At 32.6% G+C, this 15,312-nt stretch overlaps 3 protein-coding genes across 4 annotated transcripts in view; 2 read left to right on the plus strand and 1 right to left on the minus strand.

Annotated features, from left to right (window-relative positions):
• LOC105640587 (uncharacterized) overlaps positions 1-2,763 on the plus strand; it is a 4,944-nt gene extending 2,181 nt beyond the window's left edge. Inside the window, exons 4-5 of the mRNA XM_089726831.1 lie at positions 477-585; positions 747-2,763. Coding sequence (XP_089582957.1) covers positions 477-585; positions 747-2,596 — 1,959 coding nt within the window. The 3' untranslated portion in view covers positions 2,597-2,763. The remainder of the gene's footprint in view (positions 1-476; positions 586-746) is intronic.
• Positions 2,764-4,024: 1,261 nt separating this feature from the next.
• PIF7 (phytochrome-interacting factor7) lies at positions 4,025-7,357 on the minus strand. Of its 2 annotated transcripts, none has more exons than XM_012224944.4 (6): positions 6,800-7,357; positions 5,735-6,212; positions 5,553-5,651; positions 5,367-5,432; positions 4,564-4,914; positions 4,025-4,297 (listed from the first exon to the last, which is right to left on the minus strand). In XM_012224944.4, the coding sequence occupies exons 1-6, from the start codon at positions 6,955-6,957 to the stop codon at positions 4,181-4,183; spliced, it is 1,269 nt and encodes a 422-aa protein (XP_012080334.1). In that variant the 5' UTR covers positions 6,958-7,357; the 3' UTR covers positions 4,025-4,180. The 2 variants fall into 2 exon arrangements, with proteins under 2 accessions (XP_012080334.1, XP_012080335.1); XM_012224945.4 differs by lacking the exon at positions 6,800-7,357 and adding an exon at positions 6,501-6,651.
• Positions 7,358-13,853: 6,496 nt separating this feature from the next.
• LOC149492987 (uncharacterized) lies at positions 13,854-15,092 on the plus strand. The gene is made up of 3 exons (XM_089726684.1): positions 13,854-14,417; positions 14,505-14,651; positions 14,728-15,092. The coding sequence occupies exons 1-3, from the start codon at positions 14,277-14,279 to the stop codon at positions 15,025-15,027; spliced, it is 588 nt and encodes a 195-aa protein (XP_089582810.1). The 5' UTR covers positions 13,854-14,276; the 3' UTR covers positions 15,028-15,092.
• Positions 15,093-15,312: the final 220 nt, after the last annotated feature.

The raw sequence follows: 15,312 nt of genomic DNA on the forward strand, positions 1-15,312 counted from the left end.
ATATATATATATATATATATATATATATATATATATATATATATATATGCTGTTATTAGTTTCTCTTTGTATTGAATTTTTTTTCTTGTTCTTCAGACACTTTTCTTTTATTGTTTGATTATTTGAATGGATGCACGCTGCCATTGAAGCTAATGCGAGAATATCATTTATCTTATCAAAAGCAATATCTTCAAAATTGGATTTCAAACTAGATTAAGAAAATTGGATTTGTAATACTACCAATTGAACAAATATGCAATATTTTCAAATGAAAAAACTCATAATATTTTTAGTCATGAAAAGCATAAATAATTATTTATACCTTTTTAAGAAATTATTCAACGATATTTATGTTGAATTTGGGAGTTATTTTATGGTTTACTATGTCAGGAAATATTAAATTGATGTATTGTTAAATAATTTGTTTTATAAGCTTACTAAATTGTGCTCCGACGGTCTGAAATTTTTGCTGCAAGTACCATCAGGTTTTAGGGGAATTCTTGATTCATCAAGGCAATTTCACACTGATAACCTGCGAAGCGTTCAGAGCTGAAGATAGTTGTTGCTTCATATCTGTGATTCTTGGTAAGATAAAAGCTCCATGTTTTTCTTGAAAGAAATACAAAGAACCTTACCAACTTTTTAGTTTTATTTCTTCCTTTCTTTTTGGCTTTCTGCTCTAGGTCTAAATGTTTTATATTTGCTGCAGGAGTGCAAAGATTACTGTTTTTTTATTTGTTTAACAGTGACTGAGGAGAAAATGGATATGATCCCAGAAAGAGATCCTACATCATTGATCCTTGAAAGCGATTCTATACAATTGATTGAGGCGAGTGATTCTGCTTCTCTGATCGCCAAGAGTGATCCTACCCCTGTAATCTCGGTTTGTGCTGAGTCTGGAAATGGTCACGTAAGAAGGTTCTCCACTGGGAACCTTGCTATCCCATACAAAAGCGTAAAGATTCTTTCACGTTATCTTGCAGCCTCAACAGGTTCCTGCCATGATCAGTGTAAATATGGAATGAGACAAGATGCTGAAACAAAAACAATTAGCAGTCCCAGATTGGAGAGGGTGATGGAAAAGCAAGGTAAAGTGCACCACATTGGAAAGACTTCAATTTTGGCAGAAAGAAAGAAGAACTTAACTGGCAGTTTTACGTCTTCTCCTGGTTCAAAAACCGAGAAACCTTATTATCCTTTTGTTGGTAAGAAGGAACTTCAATCGCCGGCTAAGAAAGAAACTGTCCTAGTAAAACAGTTTTCATTACCTTTCAATGGATTGTATCCAAAGCCAAAGCCTAATCTGTCAAAGTCAAACTCATCTTCTCTTCCAATAAAAGAGCATTCAAGCGGTAAAGAAGATGGTGCAATCCAAGAAAACAAAGAAATGGATATTTCTTACGTGAATTCACGTAGAGTTTCAGTTAGCAGAGAACAAACTACACTCAGAAGAATTAAAGAATTGAAATCCTCCATATTGGATGAGAAAAAGGTTTCTGCACGAAGATCTTTTTCTGCCTTATATTCTGTCAAGAAGGTTTTGACGCGACCAATTGTTTCTTTGTCTACCAAGCTTCCTGAAAAGAGAATTTCAAGTGCGACTATTGGAAAATCCAAGAGGCTGAAAGGAGTTTCTCGTCCAAAGGATCACTGTGGTGTTGGAAAAGTTGAATCTGAACGGCCTAGCAATGTGGGTGTGTCAAAGAAGTATTCGAGTACCATTGAATCTGAACGGCCTAGCAATGAGGGCGTGTCAAAGAAGTATTCGAGTACCATTGGATCTAAAGGGCCTAGCAATGAGGGTACCATTGAATCAAATGTAGAAAACAAAATCGTCAGACCAACCCAAAACAGTGATTCTTCCAAGTCCCCATCTTTATTCCCTGGGCATAAAAGCTTGAAACATGCTGCAAAAGGAATTTCCCCTATTCAATCTTCTCCATTAGCGGCAGAGAAGATTTTGAGACGCACTCGATATGGAACCCATGTCAATCAATCACCAAAACCCTCTGAGAATGTTAGCTTGAGACGCACTAAGCAGGGAACTCATATTATTCGGTCATCTGCATCCTCTTTGGCGTCACCCGAGACTATCCATGGCAGTAAATTATCTGAACCTAATCAAATTGACGTTGAGAATAGAGCAGCAAATGCAAAAGTGGAATTCAACACTACACCTAAAAAAGATAGAGTAGTGAGCACAAAAGAGGAAGCCAGAAAGCTAAGTTTTAGGACAGTAAAGCTGCTTGAGCTTCAGCCTGGAATTAGTTCTCCGAGGAGACTCAAATTTAAAAGAAGATTCCACAGTGATAGCCAAATCGATCTAATTGAGACTCCTAAAAGAAGCCCTAAGAAAACAGTTCTCACTGACGATGTTGAAGCTATTGTCGAAAATTCTGAACGTGAGAAGGTTGTGCTGAAACACCAAGATGTTGAAGAGAAAACCGAACAGAGTTTGTTGAATAATGTGATTGAGGAAACAGCAACTAAGCTCGCCGAGACGAGGAAGAGTAAGGTTAAAGCTTTAGTTGGTGCTTTCGAATCAGTGATCTCTCTTCAGGATGCCAGACCAACAGTAACAGTTGATGCATTTTGAGTTGTACTGTATATAATAAACCATATGGAGGGGAAAAGAAGGAAAATTGGTCTGTTGAGCTTAGAAAACTCAGAAACAATGGAAGGGTTTTTGTTGTTTGTTCCATTTTTTTTTCTTTATGTATGCAATTTCTTTTAGTTATCATAAAAAAAAGGTTCTTAATATTACATATGCATCCATATAGCACTTATAGCTACATTGAAAGATAACTATATCGAAAGACGAGCAAAATATCCATTTGGAAGGTGTAACCAGCAATGATGACTTGCCTAGATTTGATTCATGGGTTCATCTATCGAATGAATAAAAAATATTATTTTTCTTTAAAATAGGATATATCTGATCATATGTCAAAAAAAAATAAATAAACTCTATATCTATTGGTTCATCTATCAAATTAACGGAAAAACATTCTTTTTATTTGAAATGAGGATACTTCCGAGAAATATGTCAAAAAAAAAAACATAAAATGGCAATAATTTATATATAAAAAAAATTCTATTGCAATTGGATTGCTACGGTTACAAATTTCTCCATCTTAATAATATCGTTTTATTATGTGATTAAGATAGAAGAGGTTGGTGCGTCTAATTAAAGCCAGTATCATTTAAAGTAGAGCTTAAAAATGGTCCCTTGGCTATGAGACTGTGACCACTTGTATGTGGTGCACATTTTACAATTCATTCCTATCTCTATCGGTCCATATTTTAAATTCTTTGATGGTCAATTTCATAGACTCTATGCCAGTTGTATGGAAGGTTGCAAACGAATCAAACTAGTTGTGAACTGTTTGAAACTGAGCTAAAAAAGATGCCGTTCGAATATGAGTTTAACAAGTTAAGCTAAAATTCGTATGCATACATCCTGCTTCTATATAAATAACACTCAAAATCAAATTTAATGTAATTTTGCCAATAGAATAATGTCAAAATCAAAATTTTACGATATTTTTGAAAATTGGACCTTATGTAATAGTGCCACTTAACTATATTCACATGAATCTCATGGATGGGTTTGAATATCAAACAATATTCAAAATTAAAAGGAAAAAAAAAAAATTGCTAGTGAATAAATAATACCAAATCCCTCCAATAAAGTCACTTTCAACATTTAATGTTTGATAGGATAAATTTTTATATGAGAAACTAACTTCTGAGTTGTCAGTTGAGAACTTTTAAAATTATATTTGAGTCATATAACTTTTTTTATTAGAATTATTTAACTTAAAAATAAATTTTTTTTTATCATTTTTTTCATGTAATTGAATTGAAATTGGTCCTTGATGAAGACTTTCTATATTAATTGAGGCTTAATCGATATATTTTCTTGAATTAATTTAGTGACTCCAATAACTAATCAACATATGTATCATCTATAATATAATTTATAGATATTATTTAATTTAATTATATATCTACAACCACAAACTTTTTATCCACAGATATTCAATTGGATATATTAAATTAAATGAATATGGATATATGTAATTTTCATGACATGACATGGGCAACGTAATCCTTGCACAGTATAAATTTTCTGGTGGTAATACAATATTTTTGATAATCAGCTACAAATACAAATATATTAATCACCTTGAACATGGCTGGACTGCTGTGGAGGGCTGCTTGTTGCTTGTGTGTTCTGATTCACTTGTTGCCTATAGAGTGCTGCCATCTTGTTGTAAAGATCCATATTCATTGACTTCAATCCAACAAAAGTAAGTATAAATGCTAAAATGAGATTATAAAGGATAATAATCTATAAAAAAATTTATATAAACCATTTTAATCGGGCGGTTAAACGAGCCGAACTAAGTAGTAGAATAATCTCAGCTTATTTATTAAACGAGCTCTTTAACTGAGTCATTAGCAAGTTGACTCGTTTATAACCACAATTTTAACTTGGGGAGAGAAACTAATTCTTTTTATATAAAGAAAGGAAAGTAATAATATTTGAAGATCACATACTTGTGCTAAAAAACTGCAATATGGATCAGGCAAAGGAACTGAACCATGGTTGACTGCAGGAGGAGGAGGAGGACCAACATATGTCGGGGCAGCGGTGGCAGCAGCCAGGGACGGTGGAGAGATAGTTTGTGGTGGCATTGAGTTGATGTCAAGCATTCCCATTCCCATCCCTAAACCAACACCAGCCATTCCCATACGAGCTAAAAGAGACATTTGGTGAAGATGATGTTGTTGTTGTTGCATCATCATCATATGATGAGGCATGTTTCTGCTTACACTCATCACTTGTACTTGTGCTTGAAGTTGTTTCAAGTACTCTATCACCTCATCTAGCATTGATGCTTTATCTGTCTGCAATTTCATTTTCTCTTTAGACTTTTTTTCCAAGATTAATTATTTATAAATTCAATAAATTTCTATAATAATTAAGAATTTTAAATTTTTTTCTCTTAAATCATGGTAAAATGATATTACAATCTTATTTTGAAGCACCGTATGTATTAACCATAGATATCCCGCAATTCACTGGATTAGGATTAAATCATGTTTACGACATGTTGACCCACGTAGGGATAAAGCACTCCTGAATATTTACTCCATCATAGGGATGGAGACCTAGAACAAGAAGAATATTGAAACACTCCGAGTATTTGCTCCATCATGGGGATGATGACCTGGAACTAGAAAAATATTGAAACATTCATACCCACCCACGCTCGTAGTAAAATTTGAATCTCTAATCAATAAAGTGAAGAAAAAACCTACTTATATGTAAAGTGATACAAAATGTATTGCTTCCTGACCTTACTTGCATTTGGAACCAGTTTTTGAAGAGCTTTCATCTTTTGGTTGATCCTGTCTCTTCGTCTCTGTCACAAATAATAAAAAAAATCAAATTAATTATATTTGTTTTAGTTTAATATTTATCTCGTAATATCAAAATAATAATAAAATGGGTCTAATCAAGTCTAATCTATAATAATAACTACCCGCTCCGACTGATTGTGAACAGCAGCGGCTCGACTTCTTTTGCTAGAGTGAGATCTAACAGTTTCAGTTCTGGTCTCTTGATCATCATCTTGGTTTTCCTATACGAATCATATATAAATGGAATTAATATTAATTTGCTTAAGTTAATCAAGTTCCTATTAACATCAATTAAGTAATTTACCGATCCACCATGAGAAGCAGCAGAATCTTCATCGGTGGTTTTGGGCTTGAAGCTTGGAGCAGAATCAAAAGAAGCATAAGTCATCATGGTAGTGTCACTGTCTCTGCAAGCACTCGCACATGCACTACGGTCCACATGCTCATGATCCTTACTACTTCCACACAGGTTTGATTCTGATCTCGTACGTTTCTTCATCAGTAATGGGCCCATTTGGGCTTGGTAGTTCGCCGACGATGTTTCCGCCCATTTTCCGTCCGATGATGCCACTGTCGAGGCTACCTTCGCCGGAATTTTAACCTCCTCCTCCTTGTGGTGTTTTTGGTAGGATGTGGCTTGATGGACAATGGATTCTAGGGTTTCATTGGTCCTCCCAGTCCATGTAGGCTTTCTCGGGGCAGAAGGAAGAAGCCCGCTAAGCCCATGCATGGCTAATTGACCATTCTCCCATGTTAGCTCTGCAACCTCATAATCATTTGACCTGAAATTTTCATTTTTAAATAACATAATTACTATTAATTATTTAATTTGTTAATTACAATAAAGCTTTGGTATTTTTAGATATGCTAATTTGTTGAATACCATGGAAAAGAAACTATTTTTCAAATATCATGTTAATTCAACTGAAAATTTTATATTCAAATTATGCTTACAAGTGATAGGAAATGAATTGTGTACACACAAGAACCAAAATAAAAATTATATTAAAGAAACAAAAAGTTAGTATATATCAGAAATGGAATAGAGAGAGAAAAGAAGTTATTTTAACCTGGAAAAGAAACCCATTGGTTGATGAAACAACAAGCAGCTAATAATAATGAAGAAAGAAAACCAATTCCAGCAGAAGCAAGGGAGATACCCATAACAAGAACTGGTTTTTAAACAAAGTAATAGAGAAAGCTTTGCTTTCTCTTTCAGATTTATAGCTACAGAAAGAAAAAGATAGAAAGAAAACAAAAACAAAAAAAAAAAAAAAAAAAAATCTTTTAAAAGAAGCCACAGATTAAGAAAGAGGGATTCCTTATACAAAGAAAAAGAGGAATAAATAGAGAAAGAGAGAGTTCATACATAGGGACTTGTTGGGTAGTAGTGGAAGTAAGATTCTGCAGCAAGTTGTGGTTGATGTCCACGTGAGAGGATCTTTTATTACTCTCTTCTGCTTGGACATTTTCTTGTCTAACTTGTTGCTTTAGATTCCATTTGGGAACTGTACACTGATTGATCATCGTCACTGTAATGACGATTATTATTCTATTTCTATTTATTGCACTGAAGAAAGCAAATTTAGCTGCTTAGCTTTTGCGTTTTGGGTTCTATGTTATTACATTGTCTCTGTAAAGCCAAATGTATATATAAATATGTGTGTGAGAGAGAGATAGATGGGGTCCCCTTATTTATTCTTATGTGAAACTGGTTTTTGTTTTGATAGAGATTTTACAGAGAACTTGTGGTGGCTAACATAAGGAATTGGAGAGTTTTGGATATACTTTGGCTTTCTTCTTCCTAGATTTGGTTTGCCAATTGCAATATTACAACATGACAATCCCTATGAGCCAATTATATCCTGGCTATAGGAACTCATTTTCTCTTGATCCTTCACAACCACAAGGTATTTAAAAGTCTTCTTCTGCATGATATATATTGCTTTTGGATCCTCCACAAGGTGTTTATATATAGATTTGTTCTGCATGATATTTGTGACGTGTAATGTTCTGAAACACGTGTAGCTTAATTTTCTTCTGTCTCTTCAGTTCTTATTACATGGTGAAACTGTGATTCCACCTAGGATGTTTATACGAAATGATAAATTAATAATAAACAATTATTTATAGAACCTAGGGTGTAAATAAGCTGAGCTATACTCTGTCAGGCTTGAGCTTATCTCGAAAATCAACGAATCTAAAAATTTTAGACTCGTGCTCGGCTTGTTGAAAGCTCGAGCCAATTTGAGGTTCGAGTTCAACTCAAAAAATTTTGAACTTAGACTCGGCTTGAGATTCAAGACTTGAGTAAGTCTAAAATAAATATTATATATAAAAGCTCAACGAGTTTTTAAACCGAACATCATTGAAATTGAACTTGAGTCATTTAGCAAATGAGCCAGCTCGCAAGCCTACTCGGTTCATTTACACCCCTAATAGAACTCAGTAAAAAATATAGTACCGGATGAGTACGTAAATACAGTTTTTGAAAATTTTAGAAAAAAAAAACTGTTAGAGAGAGAAAAAACCTAGAGATTATCAGACCATTTATGCACAAATGTTTATCCACTGTTGGTTTACCATTCCATGGTTGTATTATATAATTTTTTCCTCTTTAAGACTTTGTGTTTATGCTTACGAAATTTTTCTTTTTTTTTTTTTTTAATAATATTTTCTTTTCCCTCTCATTAGTAATAAAAAGTAAAGATTAATGAAAATAAAATCTAAAACCTACTAATTCTGATAATTATTGGTAGATTATTTATCATTAGGTTAAAACTTTATTGATTATAATTTTTTGCAAGGACGTGATTGGGAATAGATATAAATAATGTGGACACAACTTATTAGAATAAACGTTTATGAGACACGTTTTGAATTAATCTCCAGACCAAATTTCAAATAATCATATGTGACTCAAGAAAATTCTACTTTGTAATAATTAATGGAATAGGAGGGAAAAAAAAAAGAGATTAAGATATTTGTACATAAAAAAGATTAAAATGCAATGTATAGACAATCTTCAACCATTTTACAAGTCACATCTAAGTCTGACCCAACCGGCCCATATGACCCAAATCCAATAAAAACCCTTCAACTCCTCTGTTCTAATCCATATATATTTTTTGAACTCTGGAGTATCAGAATTGGACGCACCCATCTGTCTATATGTTCTTTCCATGGCCACCAAAAGCAGCAGTCATTTTCTTTCATTACTTATTGCTGAAAGAATCTTTAAAATGGTTAGCTTCAGATTTTTAAAGCCAAATGGTTAATTTTGTATTTTGTTTCAAATACAGTGGCATTTATATATAGCTGACAGTCGATTCGTATCAAACAGTTAGGTTGTCGGTTATAGCTCTTTCATTGTATATGCAAGTTTATGACAATTAATTAATTATTCTTCAAAAAATTACTATAATTATCAATATACTAAAACTGATTGTTTTATTAGTTTGTGATGAAAAACCATGATATGACATTTGTGCTAATTATGATGTTTGATGCTTTTAATTTCAATTAAGAAATAGGGGTAAAGCCAATGTTGATTGAGAAGGAGATATCCTCAAAACTTATGTGAAATTCCATTATATTAATCTTACATTTTATTTCTCAAAAAAAAAAAAAAAAAAAAAAAATCTTAACAAATATATGTTAATTTTGATAGCATGTTTTAACAAACATGTTAAAATTAAATTTACGTGATGTGATCTTCGAGTCTAAAGTCATGTTCGGCAACCAATGTTTGAGTTAGTTTTTAGCGTTTTGATCAAATCAAAACTTCATCTCTATTAATCAAAATTTTTTTGACAATCATACGCACTGTTTTTGCACGAATTCAGCTAATTAAACAACTAATGTCTTTATTGTCATTTTAAGTTAAACAACTATTTATACCGAATGCAGTTACCGACTAAAAGCTAATAAGCTAAGAGACAGTAGAACAGCTAATAACTACTAAAAAAACAACTAATTTTACTTTTAACTGTCTACACTACCAACTGTAATTTAGTTAGAATTAAGGTACAATAATTTGATTGTCATTCAACTTATGCTTTTCACATGATTATGTTTTGATGTTCCCTGTCCTAGGCCAACAAAGTTTTTGGCATTTCTAATATTTGTCTAAGAAATGACAAGACTTTAAGAAAATAATAATGTGGCTTCAAATCACAATATTGCAATAATTGTCTGTATCTTTGCTTTATTTTCTATTCCTATATCAGTATTTCTATTTGTACCATTGATTTGAACTACCATAAACCTCAAATTAAGTATTTCCCCAAATTATAATTGAACAGAAGAGACTGATAATTTTGTTTCAATAGGAATGATGTCCATAGAAATTTTGAATGGCCAACCATAAATTCTAACAAAGTCAAGGGACCTTCTTTTGCTGTGAATGCTTGATTTGTGTCTATCATCATGTTCTAATGCAACCAAAACACTTACAATTTTTAATTGCAATCACAGTCATAATCATATCGTTATCATATCATCATATGCTATCTCTTTGATACAAATCACTCAACTCAATTTTAATCATAATCTAATTTAATTTGTATCCGTTGATCGTCTCTTATTGTTTCGAATGAAAAATTAGTAATAACGAGAAAATTAGTAATAACGAGAGTGATGTCAATTTTAATCTTTTCAGATCAATTCCAATTCTAATTTTAATCATTGTCGGTTGTATGAACACTTTATTTTAAATTTATTTTAGTTTTAGATTGTAATAAATGTTATTATACATAAATTTAATAGTATTTCAAACTTTTTTTTTTTCAAGAGAAAATTTGATAATGGTGATAGTGAGAGTAAGGATCATATCAAATGAGGCTATGGACTGTGGAGTTGGAAATTGATAAGGAAGCCAAAGATATGAGATATTAGGGTGTCACAGCAGTAGCCTGGTTGGTGGATTTGCTAGATTTGTGGTTGAATTTAGAGGCAGTATTAATAGTGGTGTGGCCCAGGAGGCAAGAAATGACTTCTGCTATGAATTAATTAATAATAAATAATGAAAGAGACCATTACATCTGATCTTAGCAGCAGAACATCTGACTATGGTTATTTCAAACAACAGGAATACAAGAACAGTTGTAGCAGTTGATCAAAACATTGTTCCACCTTTCAACTACCTCTTTAAACTAAACGGCAAACAAAGTACTAGTTCATGAAATTATTGATAAACTTAAACCTAAACTCCAATTGTAAACCACAGTAGACTTGGTTGTTGCACTCACAACTATGGAATTTCAATTACTCCATTGCTTCTGCTAACATACACTTTAATCTTAAGTCTTCGAGTTGCATGTTTGTACACTTTGGCTTTAACTTGAAAGTTTTCGAAGTCAGCAAATTCAACAAACAACTGGAAATCTTGCAAAGTTCTTATACCTACAAAATTGGCCGAGGATAAATAGCTAAATTGGCTAGTATTCATAATATTTGTGATCATGTTTTGTATGGCTAATTCGTTTTAAGCATTATTTTTTTCTTCAAGGTTCTTAGCTCATCCATGAAGATGCTAATAGCTATCAGTTTCAACCATGTCTTTCATTTTTAGTATGTAACTTAAAAAAATTTTGATATTGCTTCAAACTACAAAATAAGTTAAAAAATGTTGCTTGAAATTACAAATAATATATGATTTTTATAGTTACAATTGACAAAATTTTTAACAAACAATGTGTTAGTTGAATATTTTTTGTTCTTGTATTTAAGTTCATGTTCAATTGTAAATATTATTTTCATGAATGTGATGGTAGAAAACATGCAATATTTGATTTTTAATTAATAATAATTATTATTTTATTATTGTTGAGCTTGTTGCTGCCGCATTGTAATAATACATGCATTTGCAGCAATAGCCCGGTTGGTGGATTTGCTATTTTTGTGGTTGAATTTAAGGCAGTATTAATAGTGATATGGCCCAGGAGGTGGGAAATGACTTCTACTATAAACTAATTAATAAAAAAATGAAATAGACCATACATTTGATCTTAGCAACAGACGAAATTTACATGGCATTCTACAATAATTGCAGAAACATCTGACTATGGGAATTTCAGACAACAGAAAAACAAGAAAAGTTCCTGTTATCAGAAAATTGTTCCACCTTCCTGTTGCTCATTACTGATTAATTTATTGGAATAAAAGAATATTAGACACTCATGTTTACATTATTGAACATGTACCTCCACCTTTTGCTTTCTTGAATGAGAATTTTCTAGTCAGTTCTTCTTTCTTTTGCCCATTTTCAGTCTTTAGAGTTTCAGCTTCTTCAAGTGAATGAATGACAAATGCAGCCGCTGCTACTGCAGTATTAAACCTTTTGTTTATAGATTCTTGATCTTGCTTCATTTGGCTATCACTCTGTCTTCTCAACCAATTCATGTTATCTACAAATCAAAGTTATCCAAATATTGTTGAAATTACTATTTTCAATTCTTTTGCTTCGGGTCTAACCTTGGACTGTTTTCATTTTACATAGAAATAGCATGCTTGATAAGTTATCTAGTGAATTGATATGCTCAACAATAAATAAAGAAGCTACTTAAGCAATGATTATTATTTAAAAAAAAAAAAAAAAGAGGAATAGAATTAACTACTTTGCCTTGTGAAATCCTTCAATATCTTACAAATCCTTCCTGCTTCTTATGTCTTGCTATATCTCAAGTCGATAATTTTCTATGAGGAACAACCGAACTCAATCACTCACTGCCGTTACTCTTTAATTTCTGTTGAGGTCTATCCTATAGAGGTAGAACAGGAATGTGCACTGAAATCTGTTATAAGTAGATACAAGAGTTAACGGGAAGTTCTGTGATAATTATAGTGATCATTTTTTGGAGTAGAACAGTTGCAAACGGAACAACCTGCACTTTGACATTCTGCAATTCACAGATTCTTTGCTTTCTCCTTTTTTTTTTTTTCTGATTTGTTCGACATGTTTATCGAAAAGGTCATATTTTATTCCTTCATTTGTTTAAAAACATGTGAATCAGACGTAGGTATAGATTATTCTTCCGATTTTATGCAAAGTTATGTTTTTAACAAAAGGTTAGAGCCTGTTAATATCTATATATTCTCTTCACAAAGGTAATTTGTTCTGTGCATTGTTTAAGAAGCTGTACAGAGCCAACCATTTGACTTATTAATAACTTTATGTACAGTTCAAATGACTTGTAGTTGTAGACTACATTCAGCAGCAGAAACACTTGACAGGATTCTTGCCTTTCCATCCCATATACTTTGCTTTCTCCTTCACTTCACAAATCTTCATTTCTTCTTCTCTCCTCCAATTGCCCTTTTGATTAAGTAATGCTGATAGTTTCTGGACTTTCTAAGCTCCAATTCACTCTGCAGGTGCACCAATTATTACAGTTACTAAATAGACATTTGTCTTTCTCAAATCTCAAATTAAAAGGTTAACATTTATCTTTGCGGTTGAATTTAGAGGCAGTACTAATAGTGGTATGGCCTAGGAAGCAGGGAATGATTTATACTATGAAATAGATAAATACATTTGATCTTACCAACAGAAGAAGTATACATGTCATTCTACAATAATTGCAGAACATCTGACTATGAGAATTTCAAACAACAGGAAAACAAGAACAGTACCAGTTGATCTGAAAGATTATTCCACCTCTTATAACTGATGCAAAACCAATTTAAATAATTTCATTTAATAAATATCTCTAACCTTTTATTGCTTCTGAGTTCCAACTTGCTCTTTCAATCTTCTCTTTTCTGCTATGAATTAATTTCTAATGCCATTTTTTAACGAAATAGTGTTGGTTTTCAGATTGGCGTCCATAAACCGATTGGACACCAAGGAGGAGGTAAAAAGAGTCCAACTGGGATCGTTATTCCAACGGAGGGAGTAATCATTCTCCTACTTGGATTTAGCTATAAGCCTATAAAGACGATCAACCTATATATATACACACAAAACACGCAAGAACTGAATTTGTACGTCAGCCTTCCATCGTCCATACCTCTAGTATAAATGGGACATCTTAAACGAATCTGCCTGCAAGAACACGCATAGGTTTAGTAATCTCTGTATATTTCTTATGTTTTTTTCTTTTATTAACATGTTAACTCGGCATATAATTATTTGCAGTGTCGGATAGATGAGTTGCCTGATGCTATCCTTGTTTCGATCATGTCTTGTTTGAGAATCGACGAGGCAGCAAGAATTCGCAGTCTCTCAAAAAGATGGGTTCTTTGTGGCCTTATTTGCTTGTTTTGAATTTTGATGGTAAAAACATGATGGGAAAATATCACGAGGTGTATGACGATAATTTTCAAAGAATGCAGTCCAAGTGCATAAAGACTGTGAATCAAATTATTGATTCATATAAGGCTTCAGCCAGCATGAATTCAGAGTGGGATATACGTAAACCAAAACTTGTACTGAACATATTAACCGTTGGCTTCACTTTGCAATTGAAAAGAAAGTATATGCTCTTGAATATGACTTGAGACCAGTACTATCTAGTTATCCTGATGGTGATTTTTTTTATACATTTTCCAAGGATTGCTATGATTATATCAGAACTGTTCGCGGCTTAGCCAATATTAAATTCTTAAAGTTCATTCGATTCAGAGATGTAAATATAACTGCGGATGTTATCCATCATTTTCTTTCTAATTGTGAATTTCTCGAATATTTTTGTGTGGAAAGATCATGCAGTCTGACAATATTGGAAGCTGTTGGCTCATCAGCATCGCGATTGAAGAAATTGGAAATTGTTGAATGTCCTAATTTGGAACGCATCAAAATTATATGTGCTTCAAAGTTGGTGTCATTTAAGTACTGTGGAGGAAACATGAACATTCACATAGAAAATGCTTCTCTTCTAAAAATTGTAGATATTGGTGGAACGTATTGCGTTCTTGTGGGTGATGCTTTTTTAAAGCTTTCAAGTTATCTGTCTAAATTAGAAACTCTTCATTTGGATATTAAACTCGTAAGTGAAAGTATTAACTATCTCATAGTAAACTTAATTTTCAACTAATTATTCCAAAGTTTTAGTTCTAATTACATTATTATGCAGGATGTTATGAACTTTCAACGCCTTCCGCAACTAACTAATTTCAAGTATTTGGTGGTTAAAGGAACAATACGACGTCAAAAGAACAGTCTCCTGGGTCTGACTCACTTAGTTATGGCATCTCCTTCTTTGCAGACATTTAGCTTGCAGGTATGAATTAGTTAATTTTTAATATATTTTTGGTATATTTGCCTTTTTTTATTTATTGATAATTTTGTTCCCGTAGTTATATTTATTTCAGCTTGCCTCCATAAGCACAAGGGATGAAAAAGCTGCATATGGTCATCACCAAAGTCTCAAAGTGATTGAAATTATTGGGTTTGCTGGACAACCCGTAGACATGGAGCTTCTTATATATTTACTTGAAAACGCTGATGTACTTGAGAAATTATTTATAAATCCTTGTGATTCAATTCATATAGGACACGCATATGAAAGTGAAATAAGTGAACGAAAGGAAGAAGAAAGAAAGAAGGCTCTCCAACTCAAAGACAAATTCCCTTATATAGATTTCGTTATCGTTTAATTTGTTTTATTGGAACTCATAAGCATGAAGTGCTCAATGCATACCTTTCTGCTTTTCCTCGAGCATCTTGGAGTTTTGCACTTGAATAACTCTTTTCTAGTGCCTCATGATTCTTGGTTGATGACTTTTTCATCAAAGTTTCACCTGTTGACCATTACTGATTAATTTCTAGGAATGAAATAATATTAGACTCAAATGATAATGATATTAGACATTTAGTTCTGTGATAATTATAGTGATCATTTCATGAAGTAGAGCAGTTGCGAACAGGACAACCTGCACTTG

The sequence above is a fragment of the Jatropha curcas genome, chromosome 10 (assembly GCF_041381405.1).
Source record: "Jatropha curcas cultivar XTBG-Jc1 chromosome 10, XTBG_Jcur_1.0, whole genome shotgun sequence".
NCBI lineage: Eukaryota > Viridiplantae > Streptophyta > Magnoliopsida > Malpighiales > Euphorbiaceae > Jatropha > Jatropha curcas.